The following is a 21,752-nucleotide window of genomic DNA, read 5'->3' on the forward strand; positions in this document are numbered from 1 at the left end:
TCTGTGACCTCACAGCGGCCCCCGTTCTCATCAACACGGTGGAATTTCTTCAAATTTCTCAGAAACGTCCCCTTCGCTTACAGAATGAAGTGGTTCGTGGTCAAAGGTCACCGTCACCTCACCAAACATTTTTTGGGCCATAAATAAGAATGAGAAAAAAAAGTATTACGTTATAAAATTTTGGACAGACATGGATAAAAACTGACATTTGACTGAAGGCATACGACCAGGACGCACTTATTCTATTTAATATTTGTAAAAAAACATATTCAACCATGTGTACACTAGTCCTGAAGGATAAGGAAATGTGCGCTCCCATTCGAGCTGCTGAAACATTGCCAAAAGTCATTAGCAATATTCTAATAAGAAAACACAATGCATGCCACTGCTAGCATGGGTCTAAAAATGAATAATTTGTGTTTGTATAAGGGCTGAACATAAACGTATGTCAGGGGTGCTGCTGTTCACCGCAGGGTGCAGGACACCGGCACATGTACCAAAGAGGGGGGGGAGACTGGGGAGGAAGTCAAGTGTCAGTGATTGGTTCCCTTAACCTTGCTGCAGCAGTCAGTCATCCATGAAGCTACCCATTCTACCCCCTCCCCCACCCCTTCTATGGGGGGGTGTACTGTCTCCCACTTCAAGCAGACCTCCCTCCATCTGCTGAATTCTTCTGATCACCGCCGGGCCTCTTGCCCCATGCCGGTGTCCCAACCTTGTAACCGGTTAAAGACATAACAGTGGTGCAACGTTGCATACAATTTTTAAAAAAAGATCGTGCCCGGCTGTTTCCGTGTTCATATTGTCGGTGATGTTTCCAGCAGTAGATCTTTACAACGGGTGAGTTCTAATAGACATTCTGACATTAACCATTTCATTTGTATGTTTTGTTTTTTGTTCATTCACAGATACTAGAGGGCGATCTCTCGTGCCGTATTCCTTCGGTCTTGTTAACTTCCGGGACTTCCGGGACTTCACCGCAAAGCCAGTAAAACGGGTACTTTATTTTCAATTGATACATCATCTACATTGAAGCTGTGGACTGTTCAACATGAGGGGATGACAGCCAGTCCGGCCAGTGGGGGGCAGTACTGTTCCAGTCGAGAAGCTGAGCAGCTTTGGATGATCTCATTTTTTTGTCCCTGGGGATTCTGCTTCATCACAACCCAGCAGGTGCCCTCTTTACTGCCCTTCATCCCTCGTTCTCTTGTCCTCCAGCATGAACACCAGGGCTTTTAAGAGATCCGCCTACAATGATGTCATCTTCCAAACACGGAGGCAGTGTTTTCTGATTCAATTGTGTTGTATCTTGAAGTAGAAAGAGTCGAATGCGCATGACATTCTCCAGAATGTAGCTATTATTAATTTGTCAGAAACGCAACACCTTATATGGACGAGGTCACCTTTTTATTTTGTGTTGGGATCAACCTGGACGTCACACTGCTTAGCACTCTTATGTCATCGCATGGATATGACCGGGTAATTGTTGTACGGAGGTTTTATTGGATAATTGTATGATTGGGATGCAGACACCTAATTATTTAGTTCAGAATTAGGGACCATATGGAGCTTGGCAGGTGAAACGTAATTAGGTCATGTTAATTTATGATGATACTTCAGGCCTGAGTAACCTATACTGTACAAGCAGTGTGTGTCTATCACGGCCAATCTATTCTGGATGTATAGTGCACGTTTATAGTGAATGCATTACATCCATTAACTTGCAGTCTCTGTGTGTTTCATGGGGTATTTTTTGAAAAAAAGTGCTGTTAGTGTTATCTAATGGTCCATCCAGGCCATAAATGATGCTGTTTAGGATTTGCTTAATTGGCAGATAGAGATATTAATGACTAATGGGTGAAAATTAGTTGAAGGCAATTCCTCCCTTGCCTCATCTTTTTAATGCCAGAGTGGCCAAATATAAGAAAGTCAGGATATTAAACAAAGTTATTAGTGCAAACTACACATTTGTGTCTCGTCCCATACGACCTCGAGCATGACTGTTTATGATGATTCTCGTGGAACAGTTGTTAATGACACATTTACAACGGCGAAAACAAGTGAGTTGAATCACAAAGAGATCACGCTCGCTTAAAAAGTCACAAAATGAAATTTGTACGAAAAAACAAATATTCTCAGAGAGAGAGAGAGGTAGAGCAACGTGGTGTTGGGTGATGTTGAAAAATGTGAGGTTCGGAGGGGAGACGAATGGCTTCTATTAGGAGCGTTTAATCAGTGCTCCCAGTCTCCTGCGCCCCCCCCCCCCCCCCCTGGGGAAAGATTAATGGGTTCAGGATATTTCATCAGGCCCTCCACATCACTGCCCAGGATATGAGGATGTAATTGTGTCTGTTTTCGCCGTTGTTTCGTGTTCCAGGCAGACAAAGAGGAGCCTGCAGGTTGGACTGGGTTGGGAACCATAAGAAGTGGAAGAACACTGCTCAGAAAAGGAAAACGAGGGAAGAAGAGAGCGTAAATATGTAGCACATCTATGACATAGGACAGCGGGGAACTGAATTGTAATATATTCTCCAAGTCTTTTCTTTTGATTTAAAAATATATCGAGTCCAAATCTGAATTTGATATATTAACCCAAAGCAATATTGTAAGGATTAACCGGCACCCAAATAAACTCACTGGCATTCGACAGGCTCTCCTTCCCGGGGATCTCGTCCCGCCACACCCCCTTTGTCTTCCACTGGCATACCACGTGTCACAAATAATGAATTTTCCCAGCAATTATTCATACACTTAAATTATTAAATATATCACAAATTTAAACTCCAGTAAAATGTATAGTTGTACTTGTGTTGTTCACGTGTATTATCTGGTCAAAATGATGCATGGCGGTCCATTTCAAACATAAATGCACGACATTATAAATACAGTCGTGTCCTTGAAAATGATTCTGCACATAAGATTCTTCACTGTTTTTCTTTCCTCTTGAAAAAAAGGATGTTTGCTTTGCTGCCAATGAATCTCATGAAAAATGGATGACCTCCCAATGCTTTCCGCTGCCCATCGGTCCCCATATTTGCACAGTACCAAGGGACTACATTCAGGTTAGCATTCTCCTCCCTCCCTCCTTCCTTTCCTCCCTCCTTCCCTTGTTTTGGGGCTGAATAACTTAACACATATTTCAGCTTGGCACACTTCTGTACTGGGTCTCCACTGGGTGCCTCGTTCCCAAGCCCACACATGCTGTATTATTTAAAGTGGTTTGGAGTTCTGTGCATGTAATCTCCTGTTGGTGTAAGACCGGAGCGCCTCGCGGAGTGATCAGGCCGCTCCCCGTGACTTTGCAGGTGTGCCAGCAGCTCCGATACTAGAGGTCTGCTCATCTCGTCTAGCCAGAGGCAGCCGAGTTACAGCTCCCTCCTCATTGGGTCCTACTTTTTGCTGTTCTGTGCTTAGATTGTTCTATTTGAACACATTTTAAAAAGATGCAAGCAGTACAATACTCCAGGGATAATATATCAAAGGAAAGGTCTTAACTGCAAAGTTATTTATTACAGGACGTAGTCATCTGGACAATTTGTCATACGCCAGATAATAAAAATCTGGCAAAGGAAAAAAAAAGAAATATAAGACCAATGATGCTAAAGCAAACCAAGACAACACACACACACACACACTACAACTCAAACTAACCTGAGAGCTGATAACATAATGGAAATCAGAGTGCTGCGATTCAGCAAAATGACACATAAATCATGTGCAAGGGAGAGGATGCAAAATGCAGCAGTTGGTATGATGGATACAAATAGCCGTCTGATGTCTGGGATGCTCCCGTATAAATACTTGTCTGTGTTGCATTGGATATTTCACAGGAAAACTGCTGCACGAGTAATATTTGTGGACACACAATGACTCAAAAGAAGCTGTTCACGTTGCTGTTTCACGTTTGCCCTCTAAAAATAAGGTTTTTAAATGTTCTTATCGGTGTCACAAGGTTTTTTTCTTCTTCTTCAGAGAATTAGATGGTCTTTTTATGCCAAAATGTTGCAGCATCTGTAAAGTATCAGGCAAGACTCGTCCAGTATGCAGATGACTTGCCCACTGGAGGGCACTGGGGTTGAAAGACACTCACCAGATGGGCTCAGTGAAGCACGTCAGATGGCTGCGACAGCTACCTGCCCATTCTGAAGGACCCTGCCATCAACAGACCAGTACTCTCATTTGGGAATATACAGACATCTCTACAAACTGAGGCTGTGAAGACAAACTTTGTCAAAATGTACAGAACCTTATTTATAAATAGTGCAGATTACCAACTATGCCATGGCCCTGTTGATGCTCCGCCCACTCCTCCTCTCTACCTCCATCTGCCTGATGGATCATGGAGGTCTGGATCGTGGTCCATGCCTACTACCAACTATTCACACACTGTCATATTCATTGAATGTGGTTTAACTCTAATCTGTCCTTCTGGTCACATGACATCTATGACACCTGTCCATCCTGGAGAGGGATCCTCCTCTGTTGCTCTCCTGAAGGGTTCTTCCCCTTCCCCCCCCCGTGAAGGGTTGTTTGGGAGTTTTTCCTGATCCGATATCGACAAATTTGCACTCTGAGACAAATTTGTAATTTGTGAGAATGGGTTATATAAAATAAACTGAATAGAATTACAAGTGTTCCAAAAAAATAGGAAATATGGCAAGCAATTTTGGGAAATAAATAAGGCACAAAAGAAACGAGTGAAATGTTTGACTGTCTCATTGTGAACATCTTACCGCTTTAATGAAGAGATTGAACATGCTGAAACAGAACATGACATGCTGTATGGTTCAAATGAATTGTCCTTATATCTACACAGTATGTTTGAAGTGGTTAAATGTCACAATGAACCGTTAAATGCTTAAACTGTTGCTAAGGGGAACACCGGCGAAGACATCCTTTGGCCTGGGTGGAGATAAGATGGAGAGCCCCTCAGGCTGCTCATTCATTTGCACATCATCATTCATTGTAACATCGGATGCTGAGCCTCGGCTCATCGATGTGCCCACACTGCGCAGCCGCAGTCGTTCCAGGACACAGAGAGCCGAAGAGGGGAGACGCAACAATGGCCCTCGATAATTTAATTTTCGGCCAGTGCATTCTTTATTTCTTAGCCTTCGTCTTCGGCTTCATCGCCGTGGTTCCTCTGTCGGAGAACACGGAGGACTTCGGGGGCAGATGTCTGCTGTTCACGCGCGGCATGTGGCAGAACGAGAACATCACGGTGTCGAAGCAGCGCTTCATCGTGGAGGAGTGGGGCAGCGAGTCCTCCTGCAGCTTCATCACTTTTGTGGGGATCTCGTCCCTCATCCTGTCCGCGGTGCAGGCCTGGCGGCTGCTCTTCTTCCTCTGCAAAGGACACGACGAGTGAGTGACCGTCTCCCCGGGGGGCTCGGGCCCTTCGGACCGCTCTCCGGACGCCTCACTCTTAAAGCGCATGTTGCTGCGTCTCTTCTGCGCCCTGCAGTGCGCGCTGCTCGGGAAGAGCCATAGCCGGCATGCTACATATATATAAATAAATAAATATATATATATATATGTGCTAAGAAGAGAGAACACATGGAATGGACACGCCGATGAGTCACTGTTGTCCTGTATTGCAAAGATGGAGAGGATACACTTGCCTTTGAAAAAACATGTTTTGTAGTGAATGTGACGTCATAATTGCAACTTCCACAATGTGACGTATTATACAAACACTATTTACAACCTGACACTATTTTCACGTAAACAATAACTGAAGTAAAATCCTGCCGTGCAATAGCCCTACGTATGTTTGATATGTATAGTTCACATGGACGTGTTAACTGCAGAGATTTCCCAGCCGTTATCCTCTTTTTCTGTTCCCGTGTCGCCCGGTTGCAGCTCCCTCTTCAACGCCTTCCTCAACCTGCTGATCTCCTCCCTGGTGGTGATCACAGTCTTCCTGTCCAGCACCATCGTCAGCGTGGGGTTCAACATGTGGTGCGACTCCGTCACGGAGGACGGCACGATGCCGAGCAGGTGAGAAACTCAACTTTCCTGACCGTTGCGTCACGCAGTCCGGCGGTGCTTCTTCACACCAGCGTCTGTGTCTCATGTCAGCTGCGAGGAGCTGCAGGACACCGATCTGGAGCTCGGCCTGGACAACTCGGCTTTCTACGACCAGTTTGCGATCGCTCAGGTACGACTAGCCTTAATATTGTTCCAGACAGACACAATCCTGAATCAGTCATACGTACACTAAATGCCTCCCTCCTTCAGTTCGGGCTGTGGGCTGCATGGCTCACCTGGCTGGGCATCGCAGTGATGGCCTTCCTGAAGGTCTATCACAACTACAGACAAGAGGACCTGCTGGACAGCCTCATCCACGAGAAGGACCTTCTGCTTGGCCGCTCCTCCCGACGCCACTCTGACCTCAAGACAGGCCTGATCTAGAGACTAGAGGACGGACACACACACACACACACACACACACTCACTCGACCAGTCCTCTCTCTCCGACCATGAGAAACACCAACGTTTGCCTCTGGAGACAATCAAGTTAGCTTTAGCTCCCAATGATCATGGATCCGATCGAACGGAAGGTTTTACATCGGATCTCCAAAGGAAAGTTCTCAAACAAATGTCCCAGGGGTTGTTAATGCTTGAGAAATCTATTTAGTTTATTCATCCACTGTGTGCAAACCTCTCACACACACACACACACACACACACATACACAACCATAGTTAAAGTCCAACAGTATTAAAGCCATCTAAGGAAAAGAACACACTGTTTTTCTCAGCTCATGAATTTCTATTAAGCGCAGCATTCATGGCTGACGGCTCGTGTTATCTTTGTGAAACTTCTGCATGGACATAATGCATGACACATCAATAGGGTGATGGTTTTTAGATGTAAAGGGATGTTATTTAGTTTGATTTATTTTTAGGAGACTTCTTTGCATGCAGCTGCAAAGTAAAAATAAATAGATATGGCTGTTGCAGTGCATTCATACTTTAATCAGCAGTTACAAAGAGTGTTTTAAGAAAAGGACAAATTATACTTCAGAACATTTATGTATCGGGCAGATGGTCTAAAAAATGCTTTTAGCAATCTGTGAGATAAAAAAAAAAGAAAAAAACATCCTATGTTGCGCCAAATAGTAACTCAGGCTTCTCTTCACACTTTATAGGCAACAACCAATATCCGGTATGACTGCGAGTAGACGCACAAATGTCCCTGCATGCACCTCTCCCTGTTGCATACACATCACACACTCGCATATTGCCAGAGATTACAGGAAGATAGCAAATCAGCTCCTTGACCTTGATAGGCAACGACAGTTTTATTCAAAACAACCAAACTCACAAAGCGGTCGGAGCGAAGGAAACCTTCCATAAAGGCACTTCTTACAAAGTGGCCATAACCTTTTGGACAGGCGAGAAATGCAGCATCTAAGCTCAACGTGTCTATGCAGGACATGAGTTCACTGGGTATTGTTTTATTGCTCATGACAATGTGGTTTGACAGTACAGAGCAGAGTGTGTTTCTTCTTCTACACAGGCGTGTTCGCCGGATATTGCTTTGACATTCAAACGCAAAACCTCAAATACAACGATTTCCCTGAAACCTGTTATATAAAGATGTTTTACTGGGAACCATGTCATGAGTGTTATTGCCGATATCGAGAGGTCTCTGGAATCTCTGTGCCTGATGAGTCCTAGAATCCATTTGTGTGATTTCTGTCTGTTTTGTTTGTTGTTGCTTCATTCGATAAAGGGATTCGCTAAATAACATACAGAATCATCATCAATGGTCATATTTCTGTTTGGCCTCATATTAATGGCAATGAACTTGATACAAATCAGACATATTATTTTTGTCCAAAGCTCGATGAGCATTTGACATCACGGATAACACCTGAATATTAGTTTTTAAATAGAAATATAACGCTTTAAAAAAAAAAATTCAAAAAATATTTGAAAGTTGGATATTTTCGTAGATGCAGATATACAGCATAGAAGAATAAATAACATTTAGGATCGAGGATATTTTCTGAGATTCAAGCGGTTATAAAGAGGAACACTGTCAAAAGCATTAGTATTCATTCAGTACGAGTATATTCTCTTCGATATGAGATAAGATGAGAAAATTCAGAACATTGTGCTGTAGATTTTCTCCTAAGTGGAGCTGGGAATCAGCTGGAGACAGACGGCCTGGAAAGAAAAAGATGTGTTTCATCTGGTAGACATTCAACCTGGTGCTGTGAAGTGATGCAGCCCTGTGTTTTCTATCTCTCAGATAATTATCCAACAGTTCCAACATTGTGCTTCTGTCCACCTCCTCCAATCAAAGCCGTTTCCAAACTTCTCTACATTCATTTATGTGCAATTACAAGGCGGAAATATATACATACGCATTCAGTTCTGTGTAAGATCGGATGTACCCAAATCATGTATTGAAACTAAATAAATATTAGCATTCCATGGAAACACTCACACACATAGACAGAAAATCGTACATGAAGGAATGGCATGACTTTAGCACATTTGTACATAAAGCCATGGAAGCTACATTTTTCTGGGAATAATCTTTTTTCCCTTTTTTACTGCGAGAGTGGTTTAACGCCACAAACAGAGCCTTGCCAAAAGGCGGAGGTGTTCGGAGGCTCCTTCAGAAACAGGAAAAAAGAGGGCCCTGAAAAAAAAGAGAGGAGGCCCCAAGTCTCCCCCTGTGGTGGGTCTCAGTCACTGCATGGTCAGCCATATCCAGCAGCCCCACACGAGCCGTTTCATATGCAGCAGGTAGACGGCCAGGCCGTCCTCCAGCTCCTCACACACCCGCTGTGGGCGCCGCCGGTCTGTGCAGTACATGGCCACACCCAGGAATGACATCAGCAGGAGGAGGCAGGTGAACAGGGCGAGGTGTGGGCGCGGCGCTGTCGTCTCATAGGCTACAAACGGAACAGCAAAAACACTTTTTTTTTCTTTCACAATTTTGATTTGTAAATGAGCATTTGAATCGTCACATGCACAGATGGTTCTCTTTCCTGTTGACCTAACAAAGCAAAGTCACGTTTTATGGAACGTTTAATGTGACTATATGCGGTGTAGTGGAGGCCTTGTCACACACACACACACACACACACTGGGGCTCTCGGTGTCTCAATCGCTGTTAAAAAGGGGGCAACAGTAAAATGCTCCATCTTGAATGGCAGGGAACAAAGTATGTATAAAGTGACATTTAAAAAAAAAAACCCTTGACCTCACGATTAACCTAAATCACTTTTTGACTGAAACATCAACAACAAGTGTCAAGTTGTCATGTTGTCATGCACATTAATATAGTAAATTGAAACACTTTCAGACAGACTTACCACCTAAACAGTCACAAAAAAGAGGAACAGAGGCCAGTCAGTCAGCCAGAGCCGGCCAGCTGCTGAGCCCTCATAGGCTCGACTATCTCTCTGGAACAGACTCCACGGAGCCTCATTTGCATACCCAATTAATTACGAAGAGTAAATTACTTGCTGTTGTTCGGAAGTCCCACGGCTTTACATTAATTTTAAATAGTAAAGAATCCCCAAAGGACGACCGTTTACGATGCAATGTCAGGACGCATTTCGCCCGCTCTCTTTATTGCTAAGTGCGGGGAACATCCTGCTGCTTCACAGGCAATCGGGGATGGCACACATTGAGGATTTAACATTTTATTTTTTTATAAACAATACAAATTGCATTCATCTTGTTTAATGAATGCTTTCCCTCATTCTGGATCCTGCACAGCGAGTTCTCTGCGGTTGCACAAACACAGGCTGGACATGTGACTCACCATGTACCGTGGTCTCTGGATCCCGGAATCGAACTCTCCGCTCGCCTTTCCGCCTGTGGTTCGGTTCTGCGTCCGGCCCGTAGTTGGGACTGGGCCTCTTTAGGATGGAGGCGGGGACTTTGCCATTGGTTACCTGCGTCAGACACAGCCGAGGATGAAAGAGCCAGATCTTCTACACGCAAACTGCTTCTATCAGAGCAAACGTGAGGATTTAGTGCAGGTGTAGTTGGACCTACCTGAGGATCCAGCGCCTCCTCCTGGGGGTGGTGGGTGTCCTTTCTGTGGCGGACCTCTGAGTGTTTCTCCCGGGGGGAATGAGGAACGCAGCTGACGGTGTCTCGGATGGACTCTGCGGCAGCAAAGCGTTTGGACAGCGCCGAGACGCACTGACCCAGGGAGTCTAGGAAGAGAACCATGGCCGTGCATGAGGAGCGGCGGCCCAGTGCCGCTTCACACGGACCGGTGTGACGAGAGACGGCGACGCCGGGTGGAACACACAAAGGTAAACATGCAAATGGTTCTCGGAAAAGACAGCAGCGTTAACTCTGTCAGAGCCAGGCGGGGTTCAGCTTACAAACACTAAGTCAACAGCATCTAGTTCTTGTTTACCTTCACAGTATGTTTGCACTCAAAGAAGAACAGAAAAAGGAGTTCTGGTCAGACTCAGCAAGTTTAATTTTCTTCAATCTCCATAAAAAATACTTCCAATAAAGAGTTAAAAAAGGAGGTAAATGACTCTGGTTGCTCCTTCATTTACAGTGTGTGAATGTTTATGAACTGCTGTCAATGTTTTGTCTGTCAACACTGGCTAATGAGTCACTCAATGTCTGACTTAAACAACTAATACGTCAATGAGTTACTGGTCTGGGTCTCCATGGAGGAGACACAGACCGGCAGATAAACACAGTAAGTTTAAACTTTCTTTGCGAAACAAACAAGAGTAAAGGTTGTTCAATCTGTGAGAAAACATGTTCATAATTATAAAACTGAAGAGAAAATTGATGAGCCACTATTGTAACAGGTATTTGTTATTTATACATATTTTACCTCGTTACTTTGACAGGAATATGCTGCCTTGCTACACACTCGATATTAACACAGATAAGGAAAGATGGTCAGCTATTCCTCACCTTCAGTTTAGTTTTTTAACCAAGTCAATCAAATTAAAAACAGGGGTCACCTATTTAGGGACAGTTAAACCTATCAGTGGGGAGAAGTTCACCACATACTCCATTTGACATACCAATTCAACTCATAAACACAACAAATAGTGTTTAGAGACACGAGCTGTGACCAGCTAAACATGCATCTGTTGAAGCGTCAAAGATCTGTGTACACAAAACAAAAAGGGCACAGCGACCGCGTGTTATGACCGGCAACAACAGATCTGACCCCGCTCTCTCTCGCCATTTCACCAAAAGCGTTTCACACCATCTGAGGTGAACATCGAGGAGAGTTGTAAAACTTTGTCTTTATGCGCTGCAAACTTGTGTCTTTCTGTAGCCGGCCCGCTTCAGCCCCGCTGCCTCTGAACGCTGACTCGACAACAAGGCCGGTTTGTGAATATCGCTTTTTACATCACAGCAGTCTTCCCAAAAAAGACGCAGCGTTCAGAGTGTTACTGCAAGCCAAGCACGCGCAGCTCAACACAACGGTGTCCTCAAACTGTCACAGAGCTGCTTTTCTTTGTCGCTTTGCATAAAACAATCGCGTGCGACACGACTGCAGGTGTTTATTAATTTAACGTGGTCACGGACTGACGTGGGTTCAACTTTAAAGGGTGAGTGGATGGCTTTAAAACTCATCCTCACTGTGCTGTGCGTCTCCAAAGCAGAGAGAAGACGACTTGTTCGGAAGTTTAACGTCACTGTTCCGGTATTGTCGTGTTCTCACGAGACAGGGAGGGCGCCACCTTTATGCTTCAGACTAAATGTTAAATCCTATACGGCCGTGTTTGCTGATCAGTCAGGATGACAGCAGTGTTGACTAATCATAGGTTAGAGCACTTATAAGCTAGAAAGCTTCAGCCTTGACCCTTTCGGTCAGCCACTTTCTTCTTCTGTTTAATTCTGATTGTTGTATATTCTGCTGATCGAAAAAAACTCAAACTCAAACTCAAACTGTGCCACACTGCGTCCATCATCCTGGGTGGGGGGGTTACCTGAATATTCAGTCTTGCCGATCTCAACATAGACAGTAGCCATAAGCTCCAGGCTTCTGGCTGTGATGGGGTGGTCGTTACCAAAGGCCCTCTGGTGGATCTTTGCAGCCTGAAAGATTCATTAACAGAGGGCAGAGATTTTAAATTGTAAAACAAGAGTGCCATCAACAACTTGTATTCAATTAATGCGTTTAAAAATCGAGAAAGGACGCAAAGAGAATGATGTACACACCTTACCGCTGTATTCTAAAGCAAGATGCGGTCTGAAAGAAAAAGGGGAATTGCATCGTAAAACAAATAGCGTCCTTTCTTTTCCCATCTAAACGCAGCAGCAGCAGCAGCGCCTGACCTTAATCTAACGGAGTGGCCCGTGCTGCATTGCCAGGTCAGCGTATTTGTTTTAGCAGCATGAGAAATCTAAAAGCGTGCGCTGTGATTAGACTTTGGGAGCATCCTCAGGTGCATTGTGGGGGAAGTGGAAACCTTTTATCTCTGCCAGCACTGACGGACCCTTTTCTATTAGAGTTACAGAAGGCATGGCGCTCTCAGGGTGGTTTACTGACTTGTGCCCTCTTCTGCTCAGTGCGACGCGAGATGAACACGATGCGGGACTTTGAGAATCTGCCAGCTGCTCTGCTCATATCGGCTCTGGAAAGTCAGCCGAAGACATTCATCACCCTCACATGCGCCTCTAGATGTAGAGCAAGCTCTGTTTGGTGTGACGGATGTCAGCTTTGCTGTTCCAACTCCACACTTCCTTTCAGTTAGTAATGGACACGTGTCAGTTTGCGCTGCTTGAGAACATCTGATCGGCGGAGACAGAAAAGCCCTTCGGCGGCCCAGAGGACTTCTTAAGACGAAAGATTCATTACAACTTCCTGTCGAATAGAAGGAAAGACTCGGACTGAGGTTTATGTTAGGGTAGTATGGACTGTGAGGCCCCCCCCCCCCCCTTCGAGAAACAAACGCTAATTTGACCAATTTGTGTTTTTTATTGTGTTTGTACTTTGCATAGTCCTCTCAGGGAAGGTCTGCAAGACAAGATCAAAGAGTGTAATAATCAAATTCTAGCCTGTTGTTATTGAGCCAGAAACCAAAGCACAGTCAGTGCCATCTCATTATGAAGCGCCGTGACCAGCCCCCAGTTGAGCAAGCCTTCCACCCTCTGTCACCCTCTCTGGCGATCAGGTTAAATGGCCTTATCCCAACAATGACAACAGAGGCACAACATACAGCCTTACAAAGTCCCCGGGCAACAGGAGACACCAGATCCAGATAAGACGTTCCTTCCCTCACACTCGCGCTAAGTGCGGTGTCTCTTTTCTCCACATTTACAGAGAAATCACTTGAAGCAGGTGTTTCACTTTGAAAACATTTCTAAACATGACAAATAACTATGACATGATAATAATAGCAACTTAAAGTGTGTGTTTTTTTTCTTCAAACTGTCACTACTACAAGCCAAATATTCAGTTCTGTGTTCTTGTAGTAAATTATTTATCTCAAGATTATTTCAGTCCGAGATGAAGCTAATCTCAGGGTTTGGCTTTATTAAACGGATGTGAACGCTCGAGCAGCTGCTCTCGTATTAAAACTGAATACAGGAACAAATGCAAATATAGTTTGCTTTGTTACAACTAAATCAGTACCTATTTTCAATTCAGCTCTGTGAAATGACACATACATATATATACACCGTAAAAGTGAAATATAAGTTTTCACTCCTGATGAGCCGCTGAGCCCCGAAACTCCCAGAACACGAAGCGCCTCATTAATTCAACCGCAACGGAAGCGACTGCAGGACACAGTTTTACCTACTGTTTGCTCAAGATGCAGAGCTGGGCTAGCCGCTCGAGCTGCTGTGCCTGGGAGGCCTGCTCCGACAGCTCCTCTGGGGTCGTCCATCCTCCAGAGCCCAGCGTGGCCTCCTCCTGAGGCCCTGCTACACAAACACAGGGCATGGAATCACAGTCAGTCCACCAGAAAGCCACTCCGTCTTTCCCTCTGCTTGTGAGTCTCTCTCTCTCTCTCTCTCTCTCGCTCTCCTTTGATCGCTTTCCCGCAGCACAGAGGTTGAACAATAAAAGCCCCAAAAAGCGTCGCTATCTGGCTATCAGCCTGTCTGGCACTGCTGCCTGAACTTGAACAGCAGAGTGGAGCCAACTGAGGACTGGAGACAAGAGAGCAGAGATAAGGGCAGCAGAGAGAGAGAGAGAGAGAGCGGATAAGGGAGTCAAACAACACACTGACCACGCCCACACTGTAACACTGAGACACACACAGGCACACGGTGACACACAGTTTGTACTCCACACACCAAACACACACACGATAATGGAGGTGGTCGTGAACGACACCGTTGTAAGTTCCAACGAGGTATTTGACAGGTTAAGTCGTTTGTTTGCGTTACAATAAACCACGGGATTAAAAGTGTGTGATGTGTGGGTAAATACTGAGGAGGGCACGCCGGAGAGTGAAAGCCGGAGAAGTCCAGCATTCACTCCAAGTGCTGAGTCAGGGGCTTCAGTATTCTAGCGAGACACGGCTCCTAATGAGAAAGAGCCATCCGTCTTCTCCCGCGTCGGTCCACACCGTGCCCACGCCACACTGCGCTGCTGCCTCAGCAGAGGAAGAGGAAGAGGAAGACGTCTGGAGCGGCAGCAGGTGATGAACGAGCAACCTCGCAGCTCCAGCAGGTGTATTGTAAACAAAGACGGACTCGGGTAAAATGTGATGTCATTTCATATCGGCGTAATAAATGAGCAGAATAGGTTTTCAGGTGTGACGGCAACACGTCGTGTGATAGTGAGGAGATTGTGGATGCAGCTTCCAGAGGCTACACCTGGAGAGCTGCCCACGGCCGGCAGCTGCAGTGCATCTGGGGCTTTGCTAACAGCCTCAAGATGAGATAGTACATGTCATTTTGTTTAATACTACTTTGCTTTACGCACCATTCCCAGTGATGCGGGCCGAGAAACAAGAAACAGTCAACGGGTCGGTCTATTGTTTTGTAGTAATTCCCTTAAAGTTAGGAATTTGAGAAATGGATTAGAAGTTTAGAGGATGATAATGTGTAACTTTAACAGCGAAATAAATCTATAATTCAGTATATAAGATGACTATGAATTAAAAAAATAAAGACATTGTGAATTTGTATGACGGCCACGTTCAACTAGAGCACCTCTTTTTAGGAAATTCTTCTGAAGATACAATTTGAGCTCAACACATATAAAACTAGAATGGGCACTCGGTAGAGCGCATACCTTCACATATCACAAGATTGGGCATTGAATTATGAACATTTTGGCATTAGTTGCATGCCAATTGGATAAAAATTTACCGCGCTATGGTAAAAAGAAAATGTTGACCTTTCCTTGACCTTGACCTTTGACTCGATCGATCCCAAAATCTAATCAAATGGTCCCCGGATAATAACCAATCATCCCACCAAATTTCATGCGATTCGGTTTAATACTTTTTGTGTTATGCGAATAACACGCATACAAATAAATAAATAAATAAATACACGGCGATCAAAACATAACCTTCCGCATTTTCAATGCGAAGGTAACTAAACTTTCAGCCGATCTGATTGTCGCTGAAAATACTCGTTATGTAGCTTAGTAATTTATTAGAACAAAATAAATGAAACAAAATGAACACCATCTCTACATTACTTTTAATTATCAAAATAAAGTAAAGTCATTCAAAGTCAATTTAGATTATATCCAAGTCTGCATGATGTATTCACAGTTCATACTGTTGATGTATTTACAGTATATTCCCAGAAGTATTCTTCCATATCTGGATGTCAAAGGTACTTGCCTGTGCTCCCGTGAAGAGTGGTGAGCTCGATCAACGCCACCTCATAGAACATTTTCTCAGCCTGGATGAACTGGAGGGCCTTCTCATCTGTTCATAGGTGAAGGATCAGTCTCAGTTGTTGAAGTCAAAAACAGCCTTGCTTTTTCTTTTGGTCCTCTCTCCTGAATAATCCCCGCCAGGAAACAGAAAGTGTCGTAATCTAAAGCGGATTGTTGATCTTGAGGTCGGGGTTTTGCAAATACAGACGTCGGTGTTATTGCTTATGAGCTGTGAGCGACAGTTGTTGGTCTTTGTTCAGCATTTCAAGAAGTTTAAAATGCTGAACACTGTATTTCATCTGATTACGCCACATTTGTATCAAATCATTTTGTTTTCGGGCCGTGTGCAGAATCCTTTTGATCGAGCTGAATGCCACTTTTGTTTCCATGAAACTATACTCTCTACAAAAAGCGTCCTAAAAATAGGGCCTCTTCACTTTGTCAGTTCGCACTGAGAGTCCGTCCCACTGTAAAACGACACCGCTGATGCTTGTCAGGTGAATTCAAAGACCAATGGGAAGAAGAATGCTTTAAATAAACACAGCCCTGGCTGCCTGAATGTCCTACTTAACACCAGATCTCCAATGTGACTCACAATATAAATTACATTTCAGGCATTTCACTTTATTTGCCTATTCTTTAAGATATCTCACATACAACTAAATACCTCCAACTCTTCTAATGAGTTTGGAAAGATGGACAACACGTTTTCAGCTAAGCATGGAACTGAAAACCACAGCAGCTGGTTTCCATCATGATGTCACTTGGACAATAACGTCAGTGTGCAGGCGAGCCACAGATCCAGCAGAACAAAGTAGACGCTACGCAGTTTAAATCCTAGGTGTGCATTTGCACCTCAACAAAAGTAAAGGACAGTTATCAAACGGAAAGATACAAAATTATAATTCTGAGGAGCAACAAAAAAAAATGTAGGAATGGCTGAATGTTGAAAAAGCTATTTGTGTACCATCTGAATAATCTGTAGAAAACAACACAAATATGACATACCAGGTCCTGTGAGGAAAACCCAGTACTTTTAATAATACTAAAGTGTTTTTGACATATTATGAGATATGCATTGTACCTCTGGGAGTCACCTGGCAAAAGGCGAGTGCGTGTGGACCATCTGGGAGGGAGGATTAGGGCAATAGCATCATTAAAGGTCAGTCTACCACTTCTGCCTGCTATTTTTAGCCTGGCTGAACCACAACAAGAATCCCACACAATCCTCCCCAGTGAATGTGTGCCTCACTAAGCGCGGACGCGGACACACACACACACACACACACACACACACACACACACACACACACACACAATAACTTACATTACCGCGGGCACTGTGATTTCAGTGTCCCCGCAGCAGAGTGGTGCTGCACCACTCTGCACTCAAATAAAGTTCCCGATGAACTCTAGCCAGTAGAATTATAAATCATAACATCAAATATGACTACATGTTTTACTACTGTGACTATGTAATACTAGTCCTATATGAACTGCATATCTAAAGTACATTTAATGTAAATGTAAATATAGGATATGCCCAGATTTATATCTCTCATTCCTGTTTATTTAAGTTTAAAGTCAAATCGTCTGGGTCGGCACGCTTTCCACGAAATGCGTATCAGAAAAGAGTTTTTGGCTTTGGACAAAGGTCACTTGTCGATAATGCCCGCTCTGATAATGATACATCAAGCCTCATGTAGATTCAGCAGTGGTGGATTGACCCCACGGGATGAAATGTGTGGAGAAACAGCAACTTCCGTTGTCATGAGCATTTGTGTGAAACCCTAAAGTTCCCAGATCCTCCTCCGGTTTGAGCACATTGACCCTCCACCTTCATCCCTGGAGGGCGGTGCAAACATCACGACGTCCTCCTTCAGCTGCTATGATGCTCATGAGAACTATCAGAATCAAAGCAACTCTTTTTTCTATTAATTGTACGGAAAACGTCCTCATACTTTCAATTATATTATTAACGAAGGCACCATCAGATGCATTCCTACTGCATTATGTTATTACAAATATAATGTGTGTGACTCATAAACACTTTAACATATTTTGAATTGCCTCTCTCTTTTGCTGACCGACTAAACAATGTGAGATGGAAGTACATTTTCTCACAGTGAAAGTAAAATAATATTCCAAGGTAAGTAATTACACATAAAAGGACACAGTTTGACATGACACCATTACTACTGATGACATTATGTAACTAGAATGGGCACTCGGTAGAGCGCATGCCTTCGCATATCACAAGATTGGGCATTGAATTATGAACATTTTGGCATTAGTTGCATGCCAATTGGATAGAAATTGACCGTGCTATGGTAAAAAGAAGATTTTGACCTTTTCATGACCTTGACCTTGACCTTTGACCCGATCGATCCCAAAATCTAATCAAATGGTCCCCGGATAATAACCAATCATCCCACCAAATTTCATGCGATTCGGTTTACAACTTTTTTTGTTACGCGAATAACACGCATACAAATAAATAAATAAATAAATAAATACACGGCGATCAAAACATAACCTTCCGCATTTTCAATGCGAAGGTAATTAAGTGCTGCCTGTCAACAGATTTAACCCCGTCATGGTGAACGCCCCCCATGAGTAGACGCCTCTAGAAGTGGCCGACCGATGGCTAACGAGGAAGTGAAGCTCAGCAAACCTATTTTGGAAAATGGACAGTCAGGGGTACCGCCCTGCTGAGGGAGATAACCTGAGCTGGCGAGTTAAGTGTTGGTGTGTCTCAGTAACGGTGAGAAGAGCCTCAGAGGTAATACACCCGGCAACGCAACCTCTCTCCATTATCTCTGTGTCCCACACTCCTTTAGTTCAGAGAAGCAGTGAAGTGGCGATGAACAGGCCTGCCGGTGCAGATACAGGTTAATTAGTGCTCTTCCACTCTGTTGTGCAGAGATAAGAGCGCGCAATCCACTTAAGAGACAGACACTTAAGAGACTGCACACAACATGAAGCATTCTGGGACAAATGCGTTATAATCTCGCCCACAGACATCCACTCACCCCCCTCCGGTTTACACTGGTTTCTATAAAGGCTCTACGTCCTTCATTGTGCTGGAATTTGCCGCGCCTTCAACCACAAACAATCACATTCACCTCACGGAAAGAGAACGCTAGTGCTATCGCTCACCCACAAGATAACACTTACAATTCTGAAGGGACGGGAGGAGTTAACGTGTCGGATGTGAGACGGGGAGTGAAGTTTTCCCCCGGAGTTAGTAAAGGATACAATTCTTTTCAGTGATGAAGAGTTCTGCAATCTGTAAATCACAGACAAGGGACATGGTTAACAGTGAAAGAGTCAATCCCCAACATCACCCCCGGGTGTGTCACTCCCTTGTCATGATGTCCTGTGGCGCGTCCTCGCAGCACCGGCCGCTCAGGTTAACTTCCATCACAACGATCTAAAGTTGTGCTGTCGAGGCTTCGTTTTGACATCAGGGAAATCCCTCCAGGCATTACACCCCAGAATTACGATTACTTCCTCGCATTTGAAGGAGAGCCTTGAAAAGGACCCCAGACTTTGGTCTGACCGCTCAGCCTGTGACCTCACACACAGCGGGCCAGACGTGAACTGAATACGACGGCATTCGTAACAAAGTGACGACGGCGATGCTTTCTGTATCTCATTTATCTCGCTCAGTCCTACTCAGAAGGTCAACGCGGGGACACATGATGGACTGTGCTCTGCAATTTGACATTGGTGTTGGTGATGCCAAGGTTGAATGTGGCTTGTGGTGATGGTTGACGTTCTGAAGGATATGTGATGCAAATGTGTCAACACAGCTGTGCAAGGACACGATGGAGCAGATTATTGTGGTTGCACGGCAGTTACATGTTATGTGGTGTATGTCGTTTAACTCACATGAGTCATAATTTGTCATTCAAAAAACAATTAAAGGCGCACCTAAGAACATTCACCACTTGACTTATTCTATTGCTTTTTAGTCATCTGATTTTCTTTTTCTTTTTCTTTGTATGAATTAAGTTGAATTGCATAACATGTATCTTATCCTTCGACTGTACTGTGCATCTGACTGCACTAATTTGTTTACTTTGTTGTACTATTTTTAACTGTTGGTTTCACGATATGTTTTGTATGTATTGTATTTTGTCCTTTCTGTGGACCCCAGGAAGATTAGCGGTCGATTAGGCGTCAGCTTATGGGGATCCAATAAATAAACAAATAAACAAATGTGTGTGTGTGTGTGTGTGCCCAGTCTTCAGGCATCTGGCTCACCTGGTGGAGGCAGTTGGGCAAATAGGTGAAGCTCTGCACATGGGTCAGGCCCAACAGGCAGCTGAGGAAGCAGTGGAGGGCGGCCTGATACTCCCCCTGCTGCTGGAGCTGCTGCCCCAGCTCAAACAGGCCCTCCCTCCCCCTGGTCAGCATCCCCAGTCCCAGACAGAGCCAGCGCTGCCTCCCATCAGAGCTCCACCGGCCGACGGCTTCCTTTTCCCCCCGCCCCTCCACTGAAGCACTACAGGTAGAAAGAAACAGCCACACACAGGGAAAGATGAAAAGATATGCAGCTGTGCACACGGACCCAGCCAGAGAGGGGCCGGCAGAGGAGTGAGCAGCTCTGGTCTGAGCACGGGAAGTCGAGGACAGGTGGGAGAGAGCAGGCTGAGGGAGCTCCGGCGACTCACACAGGAAAGATCCATTCCCCTCCCTCCTCCCAGGCTGCACCGGGAAAGGAGGACAGAGGAAGTCGGGGAGTATTTGCTGCTTGATTGGCAGAGCTGTTGACCAATCCCTGCTCTGCTCATGTACAGTAGCTCTGCCAGCGTGTGCTTCACACACTGGATCCCTCTCCGGTCCTTGAAATCGGAAACTGCAACGCCGTGTTGATGGTGAAAACCAAATACAGTGTGCTCATGTGATGTTTATCTAAATGTAGTATAGAATAAGATATGCATTTCAAGCGGTTTGACCTCATTTCCCCTGCTCATGCAGTGCATTATGCATGTCAACAGTCCAGTGTCTTAGGGAGCCATTTTAAATCATATTGCCCCACTTATGTTTTATAAATGAGAAGTGCAGAAGATTGCAACGACAAGCAAACTGTAATAAATGCTGTGTGAGGGTGTTTCACGCTCCCTTTAGAAAAAGCAAGCTTTTCTACATTCCCTAAAGCACAGCAGAGAGCTGATGTCGTCTCTCTATGAGCGAGAGAAAGCACTCACTATCCAAACAAGGACGCCAAATATGTATTCACAAGGAGTGCCTCCTCTGGATGTGTGCTCCCTTCCCGAATAAACATTAACGCGTGGCCGATCTTTGCCTGGAGAATCGACGGATGATCCAGAGGATCATGAATGGGTCTCGACATTGAGAGCGGCCCTGCTCCCCCCGCCATCGCTCCATTTGGACACATGGTAGTAGCTGGAGGAAATGCATGGGGGGAGACACAAAGCAAATGGGCAGAGTCAGTCTCCATTAGTGTCCGATGCACCGGGCGAAGCTGGAGGGGGAGTGGTCGTAAGCGGCAGCGGACGGGGGACCGGGGCGGTACACCGGCTCTGGCCGGTCAGACACAGGGAACTGTGAACAGGGCCCGTTTTGGACTCGATTATGACGATTCAGGGTCGCTTCATCCCTCCCAACCGGAGTACCGAGGAACAGACAGGTGATACGTATCTCAAGAAGTCCCTGTGCTCGTTATGCTGAGCGGTTAAGTTCTAGTTCTTTGAGAGAAATCAAAAAGGTACAGACTTTTGGATATCATTCTTCATTCTTTTTAAACTTATGTATTCATTTTACACATCAGACACAGAACAAAGACTACATTAGGCAAAAAAGCAGGAGGAAACTATCTAAATGTGCAAAAAATATAAAGAAAAAGCAAAGTAAACACAGCATATGGAAGCATATGACTAAGTTACTGATGGTACACTGTCCATACA

General features: G+C 44.7%; 2 protein-coding genes across 3 annotated transcripts; one reads left to right on the forward strand and one right to left on the reverse strand.

The window, feature by feature from the left end:
* The first annotated feature begins 4,978 nt into the window (after positions 1-4,978).
* LOC130201506 (transmembrane protein 179) lies at positions 4,979-7,774 on the forward strand. Its single transcript, XM_056426552.1, has 4 exons — positions 4,979-5,364; positions 5,863-6,000; positions 6,082-6,160; positions 6,241-7,774. Exons 1-4 carry the CDS (start codon positions 4,997-4,999, stop codon positions 6,412-6,414), a joined length of 759 nt encoding a protein of 252 aa, XP_056282527.1. The 5' UTR covers positions 4,979-4,996; the 3' UTR covers positions 6,415-7,774.
* On the reverse strand, positions 7,282-20,467 carry c11h14orf180 (chromosome 11 C14orf180 homolog). 2 transcript variants are annotated; one of them, XM_056426549.1, is made up of 10 exons: positions 20,086-20,467; positions 19,075-19,105; positions 16,901-16,942; positions 15,779-15,865; positions 13,772-13,895; positions 12,186-12,216; positions 11,954-12,062; positions 10,029-10,192; positions 9,793-9,925; positions 7,282-8,914 (listed from the first exon to the last, which is right to left on the reverse strand). In XM_056426549.1, exons 1-10 carry the CDS (start codon positions 20,236-20,238, stop codon positions 8,709-8,711), a joined length of 1,080 nt encoding a protein of 359 aa, XP_056282524.1. In that variant the 5' UTR covers positions 20,239-20,467; the 3' UTR covers positions 7,282-8,708. The 2 variants fall into 2 exon arrangements, with proteins under 2 accessions (XP_056282524.1, XP_056282526.1); XM_056426551.1 differs by lacking the exon at positions 16,901-16,942 and having other exon boundaries at positions 20,086-20,466.
* Positions 20,468-21,752: the final 1,285 nt, after the last annotated feature.

This window comes from Pseudoliparis swirei, chromosome 11, assembly GCF_029220125.1.
Source record: "Pseudoliparis swirei isolate HS2019 ecotype Mariana Trench chromosome 11, NWPU_hadal_v1, whole genome shotgun sequence".
NCBI classification, from domain to species: domain Eukaryota; kingdom Metazoa; phylum Chordata; class Actinopteri; order Perciformes; family Liparidae; genus Pseudoliparis; species Pseudoliparis swirei.